Here is a 21000-nt window from a genome sequence, read left to right on the forward strand (position 1 = left end):
AGATAATGGGCTTTTGGAGATTTGGGTGTTTTTCATTGGACAGCAACGATATTTCAGATGGGTCTGTACATGTGGACAGAAGCACATACAAAAAGAGAAGCATCCACACATACCTGGCAATGTACACCCTTACACACCAAGGACACACACACATGTGTGCAGATGGTGCAGAAAGGCACAGAGAGGCAGGCTCACTGTCACCTCAACGGACGTGTAGATAAGACGAAAACACACAGCTCTCTTTTGGTACAAGAGGGAGCTCTGACTTATCATTATGAAAACAGCAGGAGTGAAAAATGGATCGAACTGAAAGAGAATTTGGGAAGAGCAACAGGAGCTGGTGAGCGAGGCGAATGGATGAAACACGGATGACCGTGGAGACCAGCCTGTCGAAGCAGGCTGAAAACACAGCCCAAATAATACAGTAAAAAATACATTAATATATTTAAAAAAACGAAAAAATATGGTATAAATAAAATCATATAGCCTCCATCTGGACAAAATGAGAATTTTTCAACCATCCCCCCAAAAAAAGTCTCCTAAATATTAAAAAAACTATCTCAGCTTTAAAAGCTGAATAATGAAATTCACAAGGGTCAGCATAGTTCCTGATGAGGTCCTGAGTGTATGCATCTACGCGTGCGTGTGTGTGTGTTTGTGTGTGTGTGCGTGTGTGTGTGTGTGTGTGTGTGTGTGTGTGTGTGTGTGTGTGTGTGTGGATTATGTTTATATTAGCTTCGGCTTGCTTTGGTTAGAGACCCAACTTCCTAGCGACTCTTAGACAAAGTGTAAAATTCTCCGCCAGACAAAAACATACACACCGAATGAACAGACAGGGGCAATCTGGTTGGATTAACGTCTGTATTCCAAATAGAGGCTGCCTTTCAGAACTGAGGTTGCGTTCTACTGACTTCTCAGTGGAAAACGACCTGGCCTCTCTTGTCGAGTCACTCCAACTGCAAACTGCCCGCGGATAGAGGGGTGGACAGCGGGTGATGAGAGTGTACAGAGGCAGGAAAATGTCAAGCTGCGGGCGCTGATAGATGGAGGACAGAGAGAGGCCCCCGCTGGAGAGACTCAGACAGGCAGGTCAGCCTGACGGCGTGAGTCCTGACCCCCACAGACCCCCATACAGGCACCACAGAGCTCCTTCAGATGGGAGCCGAGCAGAATAACAGAACGAAATGTCCGTCGATAAGGCTAAATGAGTCGAGACAAAAAACACGACGGGAAGCCCAGGCCTGCTTCTTAAACACCAGGCCTGCTATGCTGAGAGCGGGACAAAGGCCTTTCAGCATGGGCTCAGCTGGTTCCACCTCGAAAGGTTACGGCCAGAGGAGACTTACAGTCTTCTATGCGTGACCCGCACCAGACTGTGCCGCACGCTCCGGGCTGCAGGACGGGTCCCGCCGAAGCCCTCAGCTACAGTGTGGAGTTTCAGAGCAGCTGCATCACGCCACTGAACCAGAAGGTCACATCACCCAGATATCTAGCAAGTCTGTGCAGGGACCTTCCTCTAGCAGTATTCTGCATGGACCAAGATCAATGACATCATCAGCACCACCAGGAGAGAGACACCCAGAAGCACACCGTCCACCCCCTCCCCCCTACGCACGCCCTCATCATTGAGCCTTCGTGTAGTTTGCATTTTCGCTTTACACAAATTTTATATGAATTTTATATCTCTCCATGCTATATGTTCTAATATTACGAGAGCATTGTCCCAGCGACGCTGGAGAAACATCTCGACAGAAAAATGATCCTGCTCCAGCAGGCTGGGCCTCTCTTAGAGCTACTGCAGGTGTGTTCCATGACTGGAGAGCTTCCTGTGATACAGACCCAGGAAGAAAACAGCCATTTGCGTATTTTGACTACATATTTTCTTATTTTTGTATACAGCTTTGGAAAAAATTAAGAGTCCACAGCAAAAAATGTTAGTTTCACCCATTTCTCAATTTATGGATAGGCTTTTGTGTAAACTATAGATTGTTTTTTTTTGCAAACTGCAGCCTGATTTTTCCCTCCTTCTCATTGATGAAGGGCTTCTTCCTTGCTTTATGGGTCTTGAGTCCTGCTTCTAGGAGCCTGATATGAACTGTCCTTGCAATGCACTTCACACCACTTAATGTTTCCCATTCCGTTTGAAGGTCACTTGAGGTCATCCTACAATTTATGAGGCACTGCCGGATAAGTTGACCTCTGGCATTAGAAAGTCGCTTCCACCCTCTACCTGGCTGGTTTCCGGTGTCTCCTGCTTCACCTTATTCTTGTGTGCAGCGATCATAGAAACTTCGAGCCTTGAAGGAACCTGTTGTTCAGCGTAGCCTCCTGCCAGCAGAACCTGAATTAAACCAAGATTTAACAATGCTGGTGTTTAGTGGTTTCTTAGTTTTTTCCAGAGCTGTATATGCACCAACTGATAATCTTCTGTGGTTTTTGTCTTTACTCTCTCGCTCTTTCGTTTTCCATTTTTGTCCTTTCCTCACATAATGGTTTCAGTGACACATGCACCACCAATGCTGTCAGAAGCAGAAAAATATATTTTTCCTGCTCAAAATCCCTAAAAATCAGATGCTATAATGAGGATGGTAACCCAGCAATCCCCCAAGGAAGGTCCCACAGAAACGGAGTGTCACCCCAACGCCACGTCGAACCCACGGCAAAAGGATACATCCTCATCCCACCTGCCCGGCATCCGATGGCGAGAACCTTCTGAATCGGGTCGAACGCGAGGGCGGTGGGCTGGAACGGGAATCCATGCCGTGTTGTCTGGAAAGGGAGCACAGGTCAGAGCGGAATGCACAGGGTACACAGGGTACACAGGGTACACAGGGTTATGTATGTGCTGAGACAAACAGGAGGACAGCTGCAGCAGCATGAAACGGAAATAAAGAGCAAAGGGACCTCAGACAGAACGAAAGAATGACATCCTGCAAAAGTTCTGTTGAGCTGCCAGTAAAGCTTGTGTTCATTATAATATAAACCCATCTGATTTTTTGGGAAATTTTATGAATGTATTAAACTTTGGAACGAATGATTTGCCTGACAATAGCTTAAATTTTGAAGCTCAATTTAAAAGGTGATTTCTAAGTACTGAGGAATACAGAACAAAGGCGATCACTTAGTCTCAGTGGGAGAGTGAACGGCCTTGGGTGTCTCTTAAAGGATGGATGACTGTGAGCGTTGGAGAAGAGGGATCACTCTGTTCCCTCATCCCTAGTTTAACCCTGAGAGCCGGTGGATGAAAGACCATAACCGCACTATGGTCCTACTGCATCTCAATCTAGGGCCGCCATATTCGTTTTTTTCATTCGCTTCTATTTCCCTTAATCTTTAATTGCCACTCAGTATCCATCTATTCTTTTACATAAATAGGCAGAGAAGACACAGAAGGACATATCTGTCTGTATTCAGACATTTCCCTCACAGGATCAGACAGACATCTAACATCTTATGCTACTGGAGCTCAAATAATGGCAATTGTAACCTGTGACCATCAGAGCCAACATCAAAACTACCTCCGACAGGAAGAGTCTTTCAAATCCCTCTTACGTATTACAGCACGTCCGCACCCTGTTAATATTCTGATTACTGGCCTCTTTCACAAAGCAACCCAGCAGAACAAAACGGTGTTACAACATTTTTCACTTTCTGGCTATTCTGAGATGGTGAGCAAATCAAGGCTCAATTAATATGCATGATATACACAATACATTTCCAACAAAGCTGGCAATTTGCTTAGACCTGACGCAGCCTAAAGACGAATGCAGATTTCATCTCGCTGCGGTGTGCCCCCCCCCCCCCGGGGGCCACAAGGGCAGCTTATGCTAGAAAGACGTGTTTAACTGTATGACCTGTAAGCCAGACACACACTGCGCGAATCCTGCAGGTATAAATTCATCTGCTGGTCTTTACAGAACCATTTAATTATCAGTCAATTAGGAATCGGGAAAATACAGGTGGTGTGACATCAAACTAATGACTCCAACAAAGTAATTATGGTGCAACAGCAAGTAGAGACGCAGAGTTCCTGCTGGGACAGGAAGCAGGAAGTGGGAAATGCAGTGGTGTTTACTCTCTACCTGCTAAAGCGCTGGGGAAATTAAACAGAAAATACTGGCTACGGTCTCAGAAGAGACTGCTGCCAATCACCACTCAACCCCGGCTGTAGGCAGACACATGCAGAGCAATGACACGGCACTATAATGTCAACGCTCTGTCTGATGTCACTGTCCCCAGTGAGCACTGCATGACCTGTCACTGAGGCACCTGTGGCTTCAGATTCAGCCAGAGGGTCACAGCACCATCCTGCACAGCTCTCCTTAGTTACAGCAGGCAAACAAGAACACAGGAATAGACTGACAGTGAACAAAACCCTGTGTGGTTTATGCTGGATGTCCCCATAACGAGGCTACGGCGAGGGAACGGCCAGCGGTCCGCGCTCAGAAAATGGCCTCATATTCTCAACACTCTTTGTGAAGTAGCCCTGACTCACGGGTCCACTTTTGTAAAAAGATTTTCAAAAACAAGAGGAAAAAGTGATGGAAAATATCACACTGAGAGGAAAGGGAACAGAAATATTATATTAATACTGAATTGCTGCAGCGGGGTGAACTTGCTTTTAAACAGACATATTCTCCCTACAAACTGGAGCCATGGAGACTCGGAGCAACAGCTCAGATGAGGCGTTCGGATCACCTGGAAGGAGTGGCGAGGAGGAAAAGTACTAACCAAATTGGCATGGAGCCCCCTACTGTCATCATAATTCTCCCGCTGCTTCTGCCATTTGTCCTTACCGACAGGACAAACATGGACACTAATTAATATCAAATAAATACACGCTGGGGTATTGGTTCAAAAGGACTGTGGTGTGAAATATAGTAGTTAACACGGTGGTAAATGGTCACTTGAAGCAAAGTTAAATGATGCGCTCAATTGGACCTGCCTTGGAGGTGCAGGGATGTGATTACACAGAAGATAATGAAACTGGCACAGCTATGTGGAGAAATCGATAAATAGGAATAAAGAGAGTTGTGTGGAGTAATGTGAAATGTATTAAACACCACCCTGACCGTCCGTCCATACCCTGTTGAGCCGTGCCTCCACCTACAAAGAAATCCCTAATAATGATTTTCTATACAATTTAAAGTCAGACGGAAGACATCACATCTTAGCTTAGCTCTAAACACATGCGGCTCACTTCATGTGCATGGACACGGTATGAAAAAAAAACAGCGGTCTGTATCTCCCATCAAAAGACGGTTACCTGGGAAATCTGAGTACATCTGCTGGAGTTTATACAATAATCCACTTTGCTGCTACCTTACAACGAGCACTTACATGGATTAAAGGTCTGTGAACGGAACCCCTGCAAGGCTATGGGCTGCGTAACAAGCAGAGAGCTACCAAGCGGAGGGTCTGACTGCTGGCACCGGAATGGTCCGTTTTAAATAAGCAGACTTACCTGTCAGGCACAGTAAACGTGCAAATATGAAAACTGTCAGTTGTTTTGTACATAATCCAATCAGGGGAGGAATCGCTGCATTTGATGTGATTTGATGTAAAAAGATAGAACCCAAACAAAAAAAAGACGAGAAGTGAAAATGTTATGAAATAAATACAGCCCGGATTTAATGTGTGTCCTACCGTTAGAAGAATAGACGCTGGTCAGGTGGTGGCAGTGGAGGTGAAAGACTGATCTAACGTGTCACTGACCCTGTACCGCACAGTTTGTCCGTCACATTCGCCAGATTTATATAGCGCCTTTCGGGTGGAAGTGTGCTGGGAAATAACAGGTGTCTAAAACCAGAACCAGACTCATAGATGGCGAAGATACTCACCTTACAGACCTGAAAGTTGTCGGATACTAAGGTCTCCCGTACTTCCAGCTCTCTGGGGACCGTCCCCGGGGCCAGAGGGGTCGCAGCCCCGCCGCCGACGCCGGCCGGAGAGGAGGTCGTCAGGCCGTCCAAAACCCTCCGAAACTTCTTCATGCTGCGATGCTTAATTTCAGTCCCTGTTCAGATAAAATGACATTGATCGGCTCTGTTGAAGCTCCCAGACGATGCTGGTTTCTTTCATATGTGTGACAGAAAGTCAAAGAAAAAGTTGGTCTGGTGATGAGATTCCTCACGTAAAAAAAAAAATATTTCAATCATGTAAGAGTACAAAACAAAGCAAAAATAATATTGTGCACAAGAAGAACTGCATGTAGGCTATTTAAATGTAAAACGGGAAATACAAATTATAACAATTTTTAATTTTAATTAATTTGCAGAACAAAATAAAAAATCACAATAAACTACAAACAATCCTAATTAATTAATCAGCAAGAAAAAAAGGTTATAAATGCCCACCAAATCAAAGTGGATGTTTCAGCGAGGGGGAGAGGGTCGGTGCACATAGCACATAGCAGTCAGCTCGGAACACTTATTTGATATGATAAAGTCAGGGCAGAGGATGAAGGAAAGCGGCGATCACAGCGGAAGGTGAGGCTCCGCTCCGCTCGTCGCGCCGCCGTCCTGCAGTGAACTGCAGCCGCTGTCCACGGTGCTGAAACCTGCCGCTTGCGCCCCGCCTCCCGGTCCTCCCCCATCTCCCCGCCCTTTCCCAGCTCAAACGCTGTCCATTTACCGATTAAAAATGGAGGAGGAAGAATGCTACTCTCTACAGCTACATCTATACCAAAACGTATTTCTTTAACTTGCGCAACACATTGATACACAGGTACTACGGACCTGTTGCAAATGCGGGCTTAATAATTATAAGGTGGGACGAGCTCTCTGTCGGCTTGCTGGGTTTAAGCCTGAGCAGCTGTTCGCCAGCTGCACAGCATCTATCATCGCAACTTAGAAGTATTTGAAGATTAACCAGAAATTGACAGAAGATTATTGCTGTACCAGGCGGGGAAAATGAAAGAAAGTAGTTGGTCAAAAATGTATGCGGGTCCACGCATGCTATTAACGGTTTATGAAGGAGCATCCCAAAAGGACAGACTGTTGCATCTGACCTGCCCTCAGCGCAGCGTAATGTCTGTAGGAAATGGGAGGCTGACAGTAATTAAAAGGTTAAATAACAGGAGCAGGTGTGACCAATGCTGGCCATACACTGCCAGGTGCCTGTTTATGAAAAGGACACAGACTTTGCCAATCTCCATGTCTGACATTTCATTCTACAATATACATAGTGTATGGAGAACTAGCATCTAATGAAGGGAGCAAGAAAGTGTAAAAATACGTAAGAGAGGGCGTACTTCATACGGTACGTGAGTCCATCAGCATTGAGTCTTCATAAAAACGAGGCCATTTCTGAACGGAATGAGAGGCAGGGCTCGGAGCAGCTATCACATGTCACAGCGCTCCTATAGTCCTGTACAGCCTGAAAAGGGCAGCCCTTTTGCAAAGGAATTAGCTATTAAAAGTACAAATTTCCACAGGGTTTATTCCTAGGGTGACAAGCACAGACTGATTTGAGGGAATGTAATTGGACTGGGATCGTGCCATGAGAAAATCACCAGTAGGATATATGCATTTCAAACACGATCAAAGGTTAATGGGCAACAGCTCAGTAATTTATGTGTGAATATTTATTAATGAAAAATATCATCAATAAACCTCTATCATACATTTTAACCATTTCAGCAATGAACCCCACTAACTAGAATTCTGAAAAATCCCACAGGCTGAGTAAAGGATTTTATTTTTGTTCGTAACAGGATTTTCTATGCAGTGACATAAAAATGAGATTATGAAATTAGTAAACATCTGCACCAAATCTGGGAAAAGTGCTTTAAGTTGTAAAGAGTCCGAAGGAGCCAGCATACATTCTTCTGCCACAGTGACAGACGGTATATGACACACGAGCTGCACATCGCTCCGTCGCTCTGGCCGCGCTGGATTTCCATTCTTCCGCAACACAGCGAGAGCCACCAGGCCGCCAGACACATGAGCACCCAGCCCAAGGGACACAAAAGACCAGCATGCCACTCTCCGTCGCTTCATCATTTCCCAGGATGCATCCCACCTGGATACCCCCACCCCCCCAGACTCCAATGTAGCCCTTTTTAATGCCTCTCAGCATGGCCCCCCTCATTAAGGCGTGACACGGTCCCCATTGCTAACGCCCTCTGATGACAGAACCATCCAAATCCTCAGATAAAATCAATCGGGTGGATAGATAAACAAGGAACATTATGCACGCTCAAAAAAAAAAAAAAAAAAAGATTGTGTAGAGAAAAAAAATTAAAAAGTAGAAAGAGAATATGTACATCTAGTGCGATTTTGGACAGACAATGCTGTGCTGTGGAGGTTTTGGGGGTAATTGAGTTGAAAAAAACCGGGAATATCAGTTTTCCCTTTAGCTAAGACAGGGGCTCCAGTGCTGTGAACTGTGAAAACAATTTCTTCACTTACTAGTAAGAGAAAAACAAACAGTCCCCCCCCCCGTCTCTGTTGTCTAAAAGCAGTGACCGTGCCCATGAGGCGGGGAGGGGGGGGGGGGGTGGTTGTGAGGTCCTCAGCTGGAAATCAATCTTATTTACATATAAATGGGTTGGAAAAAGCAAATCTGTCATATAAGGCCAATTCTCCTGGCTGAAAGTACATGATAATGAATACCTCCCACTTTGGCTAATTGCTGCTGATTTTATGTCTTTAATGGGCCAGGCCCCACAAACGCAGACTGATTCGTTGTGACTGGCAGAGAAAACTTTCTGTTCCCGCGAAGGCTAAGTGCCGGCTGCTCACGCACAATTACACTACTGAGTTACAAATAGAAAGCACTGGTTACTTTCGATGAAAGAACGAATCTCGCAACCAACATGAGCAGAATACTTTCCACATAAACATCTTGCGTTCTAAGATAGATGGAACCATATTATTAGCAGAATAAATGGGTGGTTGGAATTTAAATAATATCCCAGTTCAGCCTATAAAACAAGCGTCAGGACGAGCCCAAAGAAATGGATTCATATCATTTACGCTGAACTGCAGTCAGCCCATTAGCCATGATTTGTGGGGACAGTTAAAATCCCAGAGGTGTGCTGCAGTGGGACGGGAGCTAATTGTCTCACCCTGCTTGTTAAGGTGCTGACCCCAAGGTCACAACCATAGTCACACAAACGGAGAACCACAGCATCTCCAAGATGGACAAAAGAGAGTCTCCCTAAGTGTCCTTCTGCAAGAACATTTCTTGCAGAACATTTCTTCCGTGATCCCACTTCTGTGTTCAGTCTATCTGCCTTTCTTGAGTCTCCGTAGCTGTGTGCGATGTTCAGCTCCCCGAGTTAACAGGTGATGTCGTTTGCACGGTTGCCTGGCAACAAGGCATGACACAACAAAAGGTTGGAGGAGATGAGAGAAGAACAGACCTAGATGTGCTATCCAGACCAAAAGCAGGTGAAGCCAGCAGTGCCCTTTGAGCGCACCATAAAATTGTAGGACACGATTGGATGCAGCAGAGCAGGAGGAAAATATTTATCGATTTACGAGCAGCTCAGAAGGACATCCTCCTAGTATAGTGAAGGACGAGATTCAGAATCTGTGTGGCTGACAGGTGCTTGCGCATCGGAGAATGCGGCATCCTGGAGGCTGGGTTCAGTGTAGTGCACTGTTGGCTCAAGGCTTTATTTATGTGCAAGGGGAAGTGTGTCCCCAGAGAGACAAATCACACTAACAGGGGCCATGGGCGGGACTAAACCTGGAGCTGAAGGGGTTGCCTGCAAACCAAGCAGGGCCCCTCTCACCAATCAAAAGGCAAATTGTTGATTTGTTTCAGGAACAGAGCTGCTTGATATAGTACCTGTGCTGCATTCCTGATGGATTTCTCCTGTTTATTTATAAATGCCAAATGCAGCTGGGCACTTCGATTGAACAAAATGAAGGTGTCATTCTTCTGACACCACAAAGACATATACATGTTCTGGACTGTAAACAGGCCTGCACAAGATGAGTGCAGGCCTGTTTACAGTCCAGAACATGTATATGTCTTTGTGGTGTCAGAAGAATGACACCTTCATTTTGTTCAATCGAAGTTCAAACGAGGTTTCTCATGTGACACCAGGAAATTGCTACTGGAACCGGCCACCACTTCCGGGCGAGCCCAGAATTAGAATGAGGCGCCGTTCCCAGGAGAGTATTAATGGTTTACCTGAGGGCAGCAGAGGAACACCTCCTGCCTGGCCTCTACCATGCGAGTGTGTTACTTCCTGTTAGCCATCACGGACCCCGCGGTGCTAACCTTCCACAGCACGAGCCCGAGTGTCGCTGGACTTCATAAATCAGCCCCTCATGAAGCCGCACAAGCGGCGTGATAAATCAGTCTGCCAGAAAACAAGAAAGCCGTCGGAGATGTATTCAGCCAGGCGAAGCCGGCAGGAAGCCCGGCCACCACTGCAGCATGATGGGAGATTCTCTGGCGCACGGTAGCCGATGGACGGATAACATCGATTTTCGGAAGACAAAACGGACAGATACGCGCACTATTACAAAAACTCCTGGAAGTGATAAAAATCTGCCTCGAATGTCACTCAAGTATGCTGTCCAGGTTGGATCTCTGTAGTTTCTTCTGTCTAAAAGAAGAGGTGATTTGCTGATAGTCCTCACTGTCAGTACTTTATGGACACGAACACCTTTTTATAGCATATCTTTCTGGGCAAACAAAAGACTCACTTTCTGGAAAAATCTCAGCCTGAGGAAAAGAAAACAGAACTCATCCTTCATCTCGTGAATTTCAATCAAGCCTCGCCTTTGGGACATAACTTATGCTGATGAGGACACAGAGATTTTAAGCCAAAAGAGCACAATTGCGTAGACCAAACATAAAAGCATGGCTCCAAGTTCCCAGCAGGCAAAACGCGTAAAAAAAGGCCCATTCAGCACGTTCAGGAAAAAACTAGAAAGAGAACAGGGATGAGAAAAGAGACAAAAGTAAACAGAAAAGAATTTTTTAAAAACTGAGCAACTTCTCTATGTCTCTCCATTCCCGTCTCAAAAGATTGGTGACGAGAAGAATGGAGGGAGCCATGGAGAGAGGAATGTTAAGGAGAAGGTCAGAGAGTGTTCGAAACCCAACGTTCACCAGTCCACAATGAATCACTCGGGCAACTGTGCAGCATGGAGATACAGGTGAAGGCAGATTTCTGAGGGCTTTGCCATCCACAGGGTACTGAGCCATCTAAGCTGTTACTACAGTCTGTCTCCGTGCTGTGTGTGTCCCTTTATTTAGCTGGAGGCCCACATACAGTCACCATTTTATCCATTCAGGCCCTACAGCTCTCTAAACCGCTACACTCGCTACAGCTGTGGTACGGTGACGGAGAAGGCGATGACGGTTGAGAGACAGAGTGCACCCATGTGCGCGATGGGGTTTAGACAGGAGAGGAGAAGCCTGTATCTCAAACGCTCACACAAATCCAGCCCCTTCAAAAGGATGATCAGTGGTGCAGATCACACGGACAGCAGGAATGAGAGTGTCATTCTTTGCCGGTGCGTGAGCAGAAATGATTGCTGTCCACATCTAATCATCTAATCAGATCAGAGCCGGTAAAATAAAAATAAGGCCTTTTCCTTATACGTCCTTAGTGAAATCACACAGCAGGTAGACATGCAAGGCCTAAGCGGACAAGTGTGTGTTCCTCTCCAGAAATAACACACGTCATTGGCTGATAGACAACCAACACGGCCCTGCTACAGGCTTCCCCGCCCCCCCGAGCACCACCGAAGGGGAGGGGCTTTGAAGGTCACGCTTTGAAATCCGACGCCTGATTGACAGTCATTAACCCAGCTGGATGCCCAGGGGCTAAGAACAGAAGGAGAGGTAGACAGAGGGAGAGGTGAAAGCGGCGAGCACCTAACAACTGAGGTGAAGCCAGACAACGTGGCCACCGCACTATGCTGTACTCGAGGTCGTCCCTTCTGAAAGACCTGGACCCCACGAACCACAATACAGCTCCACCCAGGAATGCCCAGATCCAGCCAATCAGAGAACGTCATCGCCTGACGGACAACCGCCCAGTCCAATGAGCCTCAGCACCTCGGTTTCCATTGTGTCCCCATGTCTGCTTCCCAACCACATTTGTGAAAGTTAGCACCACTGCTAAGCTATGACTCCGGTATTGATCTGGGCAGACGCAGGCCTGAAGAAGCATTCCGCTAGATGCTAAAGCCAGGATCTGCAGCCTCAGTGTTGCGATTCCAGAAGAGCACAAACCACAAGTACTCTAATATCACAGAAGCTTTGGCTTTATGCTTAAACCCAGCTTCTTAGGCTGGCTGAAGATCAGCACATGTGGTAGATCTCAGAGCAGCTAACAGAGAGCACGGGCTTTAGACCACAGCAGACCACAGAAACGGAAAGCCGACTTGACAAACTGTTGCTGTGGGTGTCCAAGGCCCCCCTGGGCCAGGCTAATTAGGCCAGATCCAGGGACCCACAGTCCAGACCCCCCCCAGCATCCGTGCCTCACCCCAGGGGCCGCTTTTTAATGCCTCCCCTGTTAAATTATTCCTTCTTCTGCTTCCCGGCCCACTCAGACCCCACACCGTGCACTAGCGCCCGTCGGTAAGGCGGGGGTCGCGGCTGCGGAGGGAGCACCGAGGTGGCCCCCCCCGACGCCCTTCTCAGATCAATCACGGCCCCGCAGAACGAGCCCACGTGCCAATTATGCCCCCGAGGGTCCCGCCTCCAGCAAACCGCCTTCACGTCCTGTCAGTCAACGCGCGGAGATGGAAAAACGCTCCAGGCTGCGGAAAAATGGCTCCAGCTGACTGCCAAAAACCAGAAAGATCGAGTCAAGCTGAGCAGTTCCTGCGTGGATTCCTAAACAAAAGCCAGGTGATTACCTGACATGTGCTGGACTCATTAAGACTCGGACAGCATCCCTGCAGTCCCAAACTGACCCCTCGCAGACACAAAAACTTTCAGACTTATAAGAAAAGAAACACTTTAAAGTTTTTACGAAACTCTTTATTCCTCGCAAGACTTGCTTCACTCAACCAAGGTTCCACCAAACTCAAAACAAATTAAAACAAGTGAACAATTATAAAAACTAAATCAAATATAAACCATTCAACACAGGAAAGGATGCGGAGAGAAAGATCCACTTCTCTGTAAATGTGGGGAAAAAGGTCTTCGGAGTGGAAGGTGTCAACCCACAGCCAACGTTGGTCAGGTGCCGCTCCTGCCATCTTGGGGCTCGACTGACGGCGCAGAACCGACAGGTATTACTCAAGCTGCAGGTCCGGGGATGCAGAAAAATGGAAGCAAAACAGGACAGCAGAAGAGGAACAGGAAAGCAGCTTATGAATATGGAAAGGGGACCTGTTGCCACAGGAAGACTGTGTTACAAGTCCTGGTTCGAAAGGAACTCGAGCTCATCCAGCAGAAAAATGGCAATAAACTAATACATCCAGATGAACTATCTAGACCAAAGCAGCCATTAAGAGGCGGAGACTGGCAGGTTGGTACAGGCTGCCCAGCTCTGAGGGTGCAAAGTGTATCAAGAAAGGACAGAGCATGTTATTGGTCAATTTGGCACCTCTGTCATCTGCCTTAAGGAGAGCCTGTCCGGTTAGGAGAACACAAGCGTCTTCCATTGGCTCATGACTAAGACCTTATTCATTAAGTTGGGAGACGCTTGCCAGCAAACACATACGCAGCTTTCACAGTGGAAGTGGATGGGGGCGGGGGACCCAACGTGGCCAGAAGGACAACCAGCAGCTTAGAAGAACATGTCTTGGAAGATGTTCTGGCCCATTTCTATGTAAGCTTCCTTCTCCTGCGCAGTCATCTGCTCCACCAGCTCAGGCCGCTGGCTGACTTCACGGTAGGAGAACGGCCTCCCGCCCACCAACACCATGGGCTCCTCCTCCCCCACCTCCTCAAAGTCCTCGTCATCATCCTCCTCGTCTTCCTCAGCCGGGCCTCGCGCGGCGACGGGAGGTGCAGGGCGTGGGGGAGACTCTTCGTCCGATTCACTGGTGTCACTCTCCGAGTCGCTGGCGTTGGCCGGGGCCCGGGTGCCGCCCAGGGTCCCGCCTGCCGGTGCCGCCCCTGACCCGGCACGCTTCTCGTGGATCAGCAGCGCTCGCATAACCTCATTCTCGTCCAGCTGTGGATCCCGACCCACAGTGCGGCCCGCCTGGATCCCGGCAATGTCCTCGGCTTCTGGAATGACAGCAGAGCGAGAGAGTCAGCCGCGGCGTCATGTGGCACGCGGGCGGAGCAGGGAGGGGGAGGGTCTTACGGGTCTGGAGGACGTCAGGCTCGTTGTAGGCCCCCTGCACGGTGCTCTCTGTCAGCCACACGGGCCGCGCTTTGGCGTCGGCCGCCGGACGCTGCTGTTCCTCGCGCTCGTCCATGCTGATCACCACGTTCTGCGTGTACAGGTCCGCGTAAGCAGAACCCTTGGAGGACCAGGCCTCCCGGTGAGGCCCACTGGGCCGGTTGGGCCCGCCGGCTGACGCCTGCGCAGCCCGCCCACGGCTGTAAAAAAGACAAAGAAAAGTAGTAAAGATCCATGCTGAGTAAAGTCAATGCATGGGAGAGGACAGTAGGGGGCGCCAAAGTCGGCAACGTGCCTCAGCTCAGGAATGTCACTGGGTTCGGGTTCCAGCAGCTCGTGGGACAGATTGACATCCTCGGTCTCCCGCAGCAGCGCGTAGATGGGCTCGATCTGCTCATTGAAGCGAGCCACCAGCGTGCGGGCGTCTTTCTTCGGCACAGCCGACTCATCCTCCTCCACCTCGGTTTGGCAGAAGGTACAGCGGAACGTGCCTGGGGGAGGGAGGGGGGGGGGGGGGGGGGGGGGGGGGGGAGAAATGGTCTGCAGCTCAACTCGGGGAATGACAGAGGCCACAGGCCTGGGAGCCGTACCAGAGCGGCCATCGCACCCGACCCCAACCAAAGCCGCTCTGATAGAGATCTTAAAGTGTGTTTTGATGTAAGAACACTTCGCCGAGAAGCCCTTCAACTCATCACCACGAATCACAATGCATAAACAATCCTCCATTTCACCCAGCGCCAGACGCTAATTCTTTTCCGCGATGGAGCTTCAAAAGAACTTTTATTTTAAATAAAGCCATCCATCTCCCCGTCAAAGAGCAAATCACGCTGCCCTTTGAACACACAGAGGAACGGATTAAGGAAATATGGGCTACAAACCAGGTAAAGTCAAAACACAGCACTCTGACTCCAGAGAGGCTTTTGAAAGGGACAGACCAAAGAAATGAAAACCCAGGTAAAATCAGGTGCCTAATAGGCCAATTAGACCATCTCTGCTCCTATAAGAAACACACAGTAAACAATATAAATGCATCCATCTTAGATAACAACATCTGATCCAACAGGGTAAGCACACACACATAAGCAAGGAGCAATTTCAAATCAGCCAGAATGGTCTCCTTGAATTACCCGATACTGAGATTCATCTCATCGCCACTGAACTCTCAAAAGATCCGCAAGAGATCTGAGGAGGATGTTTAGACATTAAACCTGTGCATTTATTAAGCAGAGGCTTTTACTCAAAGCAAGATGCATTGATCTGTGAACGAAGGGGGCAGCCGGTCCCCGGAGCAACTGGAAGTTAAGGGCCTTGCTCAAGGGCCCTATGGTGACATCACTCTGCCGACCCTGGGCTTTGAACCAGCAACCTTCTGATCACAGGCAGCATGCTAACCCACTGAGCCATACACTGCCCACTATGGGAGCCAAGAAAAAAAACCAGCTATGTAGCTTCAGAGACGCACTGCACACATGGAGCAGGATGAGACAAGACTCCACACTCAGACACCAGCCGATCAATGCAAAGGTGCTCAATCAACTACTTGACTGACAAATTGACCTTATCTTACTTACAAATTAACCCAAAGTCTTGCCTTGGATGCCAGCTGTCCCCGGTGACCACAGAGGGGCACGCTGACCCGCATGATATATTTCACTGAAAAACAAATTAGCGTAATGGATTTCCAAATGACACAGAATAGTCTAAAACCATGGTACACTGAATTACCATAATACCCCTAAAGTTCTGGAGAGTAGGGGATCAAAATGGGGCGGGCATAAGCCCGACAGCCACAGCTCCTCTGGCAGCACAGCACAGAGCACAAGCTCACTGGCCCGCCATTTCATTATGAAGCCAGTAATTAAGCCGGCTGTGGTCTGAGCATCCTGACTCAGTCAATGTGACCTGAAACGCAATCTGCACATCATCTGGATCAGGGGCATCATGACCCTGCAAATTTACACAAAAGCTTATCTAAGAAAAATCTAATTTGCTTAAACTGATGAGTAAATTTCAGGAACAAATTAAGCCACATCTTATCACGTAAACATTTCTTTTTTTTTTTTTTTAATCTTGTTTTCCATTTATGCTCCATCACCTTCTAAGTCTTATCCGCAGAAAAAAATAAGAGCCTTCACTTCTCAACGTATTTTATCGATTTACTAAGTAGCACATGTTGCAATGTGGCATAGGGTTCAACATTCTGCTTCCACCTGGTGGCTAGCACTGGTATTACAGCAATGAAGTTGACTCTCACCATCCGCATCGGCAGCCAAACGCAGCGGGAACGCAAGCGAACACGGAAAACTGAATTATGAACCAGGCTTTAGGTAACACTCTGCTCTCACCGCCAATGGCTGCACAAGCATTTCATCTACCCACACAAGTAGACAGCATTACTTTGCTCCCGATTCAGTGAATAATGGAGCTCAGTCCCACTGTGGGATCATTAAAAGCTCATTGGCTGAAGCCCCCAGGCCAATCCAGAAGATCCATCCCGGGCTCTGGATTAAAAGTGTGTACAGACCACAATGCAGCCTATCAGAGACACGTCAGTAGTGAAGTGGGTAGCAGAAATGCACTCTCCTCAATCAATAAGGCCAGTCTTACAAAGCGAACAGGAGACATGACAGTAAATGAGCATAAAGTGAGAGTGGGCCGTAGACTCGTAGCTGGTTCCACCTGCCACCAGAATCACAGGTAGATGGAGCCCGACTGGGAGCTGAGCTGAGCCACAGAGGCCAGGGATATGCCCCTCACCTGTCATGGGTTCGAAAAGCTGGTTGGCTTCTAGGTCAGTGAAGGTGCTGAAGCAGCAGGGGCAGCGGAAGGAGGCACGGTTGGTGGAGTCGCGCTCATCAGTCTCAATGCGCCGCCGCATGTGGTCCAGCTTGTACTTGACCACGTTGACCAGCGCCCGGTAGTTGATGAAGTAGTAGTTGTGGCGGGTGGCCTTACCGTCGGCGGCTGTCTCCACCCGCATGCGGCACTTGACAAACTTGTCGCCCTTGAGCGTGTTGAGCACCGAGCGCAGCTGCTTCCGGTCGAACTTCAGCAGCTCCAGCATGTCCTCTTCCCGCACACATGGGTTACGGATCAGGATGTCCAGGGCCAGGGCGTGCTCCACCCCATAGAAGCCACGCACCACCTGCTTAGCGAGCCTCTTCAGCGCTGCTGGCACCTCTGTAAGCAGCTCCGGCTCCGTCATGCTGAGGCCTGAGCACCACCGCAGCCGGGCGGGGGGGTCAGAGGAACAGACACTTTACTGCGTTCTTATAGGAGATCTGCATGAGGGACACAACACTCTGTCATTCTGGTATACACACACACCTCTAGTACGGGGTTAAATCTAGGTCATCACATGTCTGTGGTGCCAATATGCACTTTCCATACACTCCTGCCAGGTTAGGCACACATGCCTTGGGTTTTAGAACAAAGTAAACTGCTGAAGACGGGCACTTAAACGATGAAGTTTCAAAACACATGTACGGACCGACGGTGCAGTTCTGTAAACTGGCGTTGGTTCTTCCTCATCCACACATACAGTCACACTACACGAGCGTAAAGGCCGAGCACGTCAACATTCTTACGTGCAGAATAATATCATATTACGTTGCAGAAAGCGGGTTAACTGCCAGTGATTGATGCCGCGGTTGTGGCACCTCGATCCTCCACCATCACCGCGCAGATCAGTACACAAACTACACAGTGCGGATGGTAAACAGAGTTTACAAATACAGCAGCGGCGGATTTATAGGACACGGAGAGGGTGTGCAAGTGGTTTCGGGACACATCGGACTTATCTCTAAAAATTTACAAGGGCCACTCGAGAGGGCAAAAACGCTTACTCGCCTGCTTCCTCGGCAGCTCACGCCGTGACAGTCATTCCGGCGCCCACGTTTCCCCTAAGCCTCAGCAGGGCCCACAAACCACAGAAACGTCATCAGAGAGTTCCGGTAATCCATCACCTGGGAACCGCGAATCACAGGCCAGTCACAGTAGATTGACATTCCGACTATCCAATGAAGAAGCACAGCGGATCGCCACTGTGACAGAAGGGATAAAGATCCTGAGTATTTGGCGTTTTTGCCATCTTTCTTATCATTCTTACGGTTAGGCCAGTGTTGGCGCTGCTTGCTGATGTTGGATTCTGAAAGGCAAAGCACTAGAACGATACACAGCTGTAAGGGCGAGTGGGCTTAAAGTAGTAAATATTCGGGGTTGAAAGGCGGGTGGAAGAACGGAAGTGTGGGCGGGATGCGGTTTTACTTCCGGGTTCGTCTCAGAAGGCGTATGCAAACATGGCGTCGCTTGACCGGATCAAGGTACTTGTTTTGGGAGATTCGGGTGAGTGTATTTAATAATAAGGGTATATACAGAAGCCTTTTAATGACTTAATTTAGAAATATAAATACGATCTAGTACAACACAGTACGAACGCCAAAAAAAACTTGATATAAATATTAATTTGTGCAGCAGTTCTCAACCTAATTTGTTGCTCATCTATCTGTATGTTTCATAACATCAGTGAGATTACATGTCTGCGGAGTTTTCACTGGTAATGAATGTGTATCGTTCAAATATGTCCTAAAATGAACTGGCATATTCTTACTGTTTCGTAATTTCCACGTAGCCCCTCTGACCGATAATCGGGCTTTGCAGGTGTCGGGAAGTCGTCGCTGGTTCATTTGCTGTGTCAAAATCAGGTGCTGGGAAATCCTTCGTGGACAGTGGGCTGCTCCGTGGACGTGCGTGTAAGAGGCTGCTTTAATGAACACCCACTCCGATATTTTAATGGAAAAAGTTCACTATTAGTAGTAAATCTAGAGCCTCTCAACCGTCACAGGTCCATGACTACAAAGAAGGGACGCCGGAGGAGAAAACATTCTACATTGAATTATGGGATGTTGGTGGATCGGTGGGCAGCGCCAGCAGCGTGAAAAGCACTAGAGCTGTTTTTTACAGCTCTGTTAACGGTAAAAAGTACATGGGTCTCTAAACGCTGCAGTAGAGAACCTTAAAGCTCAATGCACGATACAAACGTGTTTATCTGCCATCACAGGTATAATTTTAGTGCATGACCTGACCAACAAGAAGTCCTCGCAAAATTTATACCGGTGGTCGCTGGAAGCTCTGAATAAGGACTCATCTCCAACTGGAGTCATAGTCACAAATGGGTACGTAGTGGGTTTTATCTGTTCCTTTATTTAACATTTGTAACAGAAATTTCCCTTCTCCTCTGGAAACTACACTGCCTGTCCTCTCTTGCTGCAGAGATTACGATAGGGAGAAGTTTGCCGAGAACCCAGTGCCTTTGCTTATGATAGGGACCAAATTTGACCAAATTCCTGAAAACAAACGCAACGATGTCTTGACGAGGACAGCCTTCCTGTCAGAAGACTTTAATGCTGAGGAAATAAACCTGGTATGAATTTTGCTGTTTTATTAGTAGATACCCACATAGTTAATGGGTATCAATTTTACCTAAACCACACCATTAACTCCCCATGTCTTTCTAGGACTGCACTAATCCGCGGTATCTGGCAGCAGGCTCCTCCAACGCGGTCAAGTTAAGCAGGTTCTTTGACAAGGTAACGAGAGAGTTAGGAGCCGGTTGGCCAGCAGCATGGTTAGCTGTCTGGTTACCAGCACTAGAGGAGTTTAGAGAACCAGTCTGAATTGTAACAAACCATGGATCAGACTGTAATAACATAAAGGGATAACTCTGTTATACATGCAGTATCACTGAGTTTGTCTACCTCATTTACAGGTAATAGAGAAGAGATACTTCACAAAAGAGCCTAATCAGGTTAGTTGCTCCTGAGTATTCCAGCTCATTGTGTGGTACATTGACTTTAGTCATTTAATTACGTTTTTTTAACTGGAAACTTAAATTTCTTTTTGCTTTCGCCATCTACCCAGATGACTGGTTTCACAGACCGAAAACGTTTCAACTTCAAAAATCTGCACTATGACTGAGAGCCGCATGGTGCTGGTTCTGTCCATTTTTGGACGACGTGGACTTTTCCCTGCTGTTAGCCGGGTGAATTTGAAGGGACCGTTTTGGGACACAGGAGCTTCACAAATGGGCCATGAGAGACTCAACTCAGATGTTGAATTCGATTAATTTTACTCTATTAAATCCTCTTGCGACAATGTGTATGGAGAGACAGCAGCCACGGAGGTAAGCGTGTGCTGTTTCAAATCTTCAGATCAGGCCCCTGCCATGATCTGTTCTGCCTTCCCTAAGTGCTCCTGGTTGCGGACAGAAGGATCTATTCAACTGACCAGAGGTGAAGGAAACTGTAACAGACCCAACCAGCCAATAAAACATCAAGAAAATATTAGTGTTTGGACTATCAGAAAGTACACTGTATTCTAGAGTCAGGGGTTTAAATTTAGTGGTTGTATTAAAAGACCAGGTAACTGGGACAGTGTAAACAGGACCTCTTTGCTGACCATCTCTGGGGGGGGGAAGTAATGGTTCATTCACAAACCTTCAGCATCACATCGTAGCTGTTCTAATTTGTTTCATATAGAGATTTATATTAAAATTTGCCATTTTTATCCTCCAAGTCTTTTGTTTGATTTGACGTTATGCTGATGATCAAAACGGCTGCTGTCTGCTGCTACCTCAGAAGACATGGGTCTAAATTTCACAACACTGAGGCAAAGTGTTTGACAGGAATCCTTCTTTTTTTCTTCTAATGAACAACAAAGCT

The 21000-nt window shown here is 47.6% G+C and overlaps 3 protein-coding genes across 8 annotated transcripts in view; 1 reads left to right on the forward strand and 2 right to left on the reverse strand.

Moving 5' to 3' along the window:
• LOC111844286 (syntaxin-binding protein 5-like) overlaps positions 1-6515 on the reverse strand; it is a 52101-nt gene extending 45586 nt beyond the window's left edge. For all 5 annotated transcript variants that reach the window (XR_002838385.2, XM_023812756.2, XM_023812952.2 and 2 more), the window contains exons 1-3: positions 6357-6515; positions 5841-6016; positions 2672-2769 (exon numbers count right to left, since the gene is read on the reverse strand). Coding sequence is in view for 4 of the 5 variants with exons in the window: in XM_023812756.2 (XP_023668524.2) it covers positions 2672-2769; positions 5841-5993 (251 nt within the window). In the remaining variant the exon portion in view is untranslated. The remainder of the gene's footprint in view (positions 1-2671; positions 2770-5840; positions 6017-6356) is intronic.
• A 6426-nt stretch (positions 6516-12941) lies between these two features.
• On the reverse strand, positions 12942-19025 carry gtf2e1 (general transcription factor IIE, polypeptide 1, alpha). 2 transcript variants are annotated; one of them, XM_023791833.2, is made up of 6 exons: positions 18891-19025; positions 18131-18246; positions 17039-17562; positions 14577-14772; positions 14243-14481; positions 12942-14163 (listed from the first exon to the last, which is right to left on the reverse strand). In XM_023791833.2, exons 3-6 carry the CDS (start codon positions 17484-17486, stop codon positions 13718-13720), a joined length of 1329 nt encoding a protein of 442 aa, XP_023647601.2. In that variant the 5' UTR covers positions 17487-17562; positions 18131-18246; positions 18891-19025; the 3' UTR covers positions 12942-13717. The 2 variants fall into 2 exon arrangements, with proteins under 2 accessions (XP_023647601.2, XP_023647689.2); XM_023791921.2 differs by having other exon boundaries at positions 18127-18246.
• On the forward strand, positions 18520-20853 carry rabl3 (RAB, member of RAS oncogene family-like 3). The gene is made up of 8 exons (XM_023792203.2): positions 18520-18625; positions 18941-19032; positions 19125-19254; positions 19341-19455; positions 19553-19703; positions 19798-19869; positions 20049-20087; positions 20201-20853. The coding sequence occupies exons 1-8, from the start codon at positions 18580-18582 to the stop codon at positions 20255-20257; spliced, it is 702 nt and encodes a 233-aa protein (XP_023647971.1). The 5' UTR covers positions 18520-18579; the 3' UTR covers positions 20258-20853.
• The last annotated feature ends 147 nt before the right edge of the window (positions 20854-21000 follow it).

The sequence above is a fragment of the Paramormyrops kingsleyae genome, chromosome 1 (assembly GCF_048594095.1).
Source record: "Paramormyrops kingsleyae isolate MSU_618 chromosome 1, PKINGS_0.4, whole genome shotgun sequence".
NCBI lineage: Eukaryota > Metazoa > Chordata > Actinopteri > Osteoglossiformes > Mormyridae > Paramormyrops > Paramormyrops kingsleyae.

What these genes read in the sequence shown, in the direction of transcription:
- gtf2e1 (XM_023791833.2), bottom strand. Translation starts at nt 17,486, where the DNA reads ATGACGGAGCCGGAGCTGCTTACAGAGGTGCCAGCAGCGCTGAAGAGG. An exon ending in GCTTTTCGAACCCATGACAG is followed by an intron (nt 14,773 to 17,038) that starts GTGAGGGGCATA and finishes TCCCTCCCCCAG; the next exon opens with GCACGTTCCGCTGTACCTTC. An exon ending in GCCTGACGTCCTCCAGACCC is followed by an intron (nt 14,164 to 14,242) that starts GTAAGACCCTCC and finishes CTGTCATTCCAG; the next exon opens with AAGCCGAGGACATTGCCGGG.
- rabl3 (XM_023792203.2), top strand. Translation starts at nt 18,580, where the DNA reads ATGGCGTCGCTTGACCGGATCAAGGTACTTGTTTTGGGAGATTCGG. An exon ending in GCTGCTCCGTGGACGTGCGT is followed by an intron (nt 19,033 to 19,124) that starts GTAAGAGGCTGC and finishes CAACCGTCACAG; the next exon opens with GTCCATGACTACAAAGAAGG. An exon ending in TAAGCAGGTTCTTTGACAAG is followed by an intron (nt 19,870 to 20,048) that starts GTAACGAGAGAG and finishes CCTCATTTACAG; the next exon opens with GTAATAGAGAAGAGATACTT.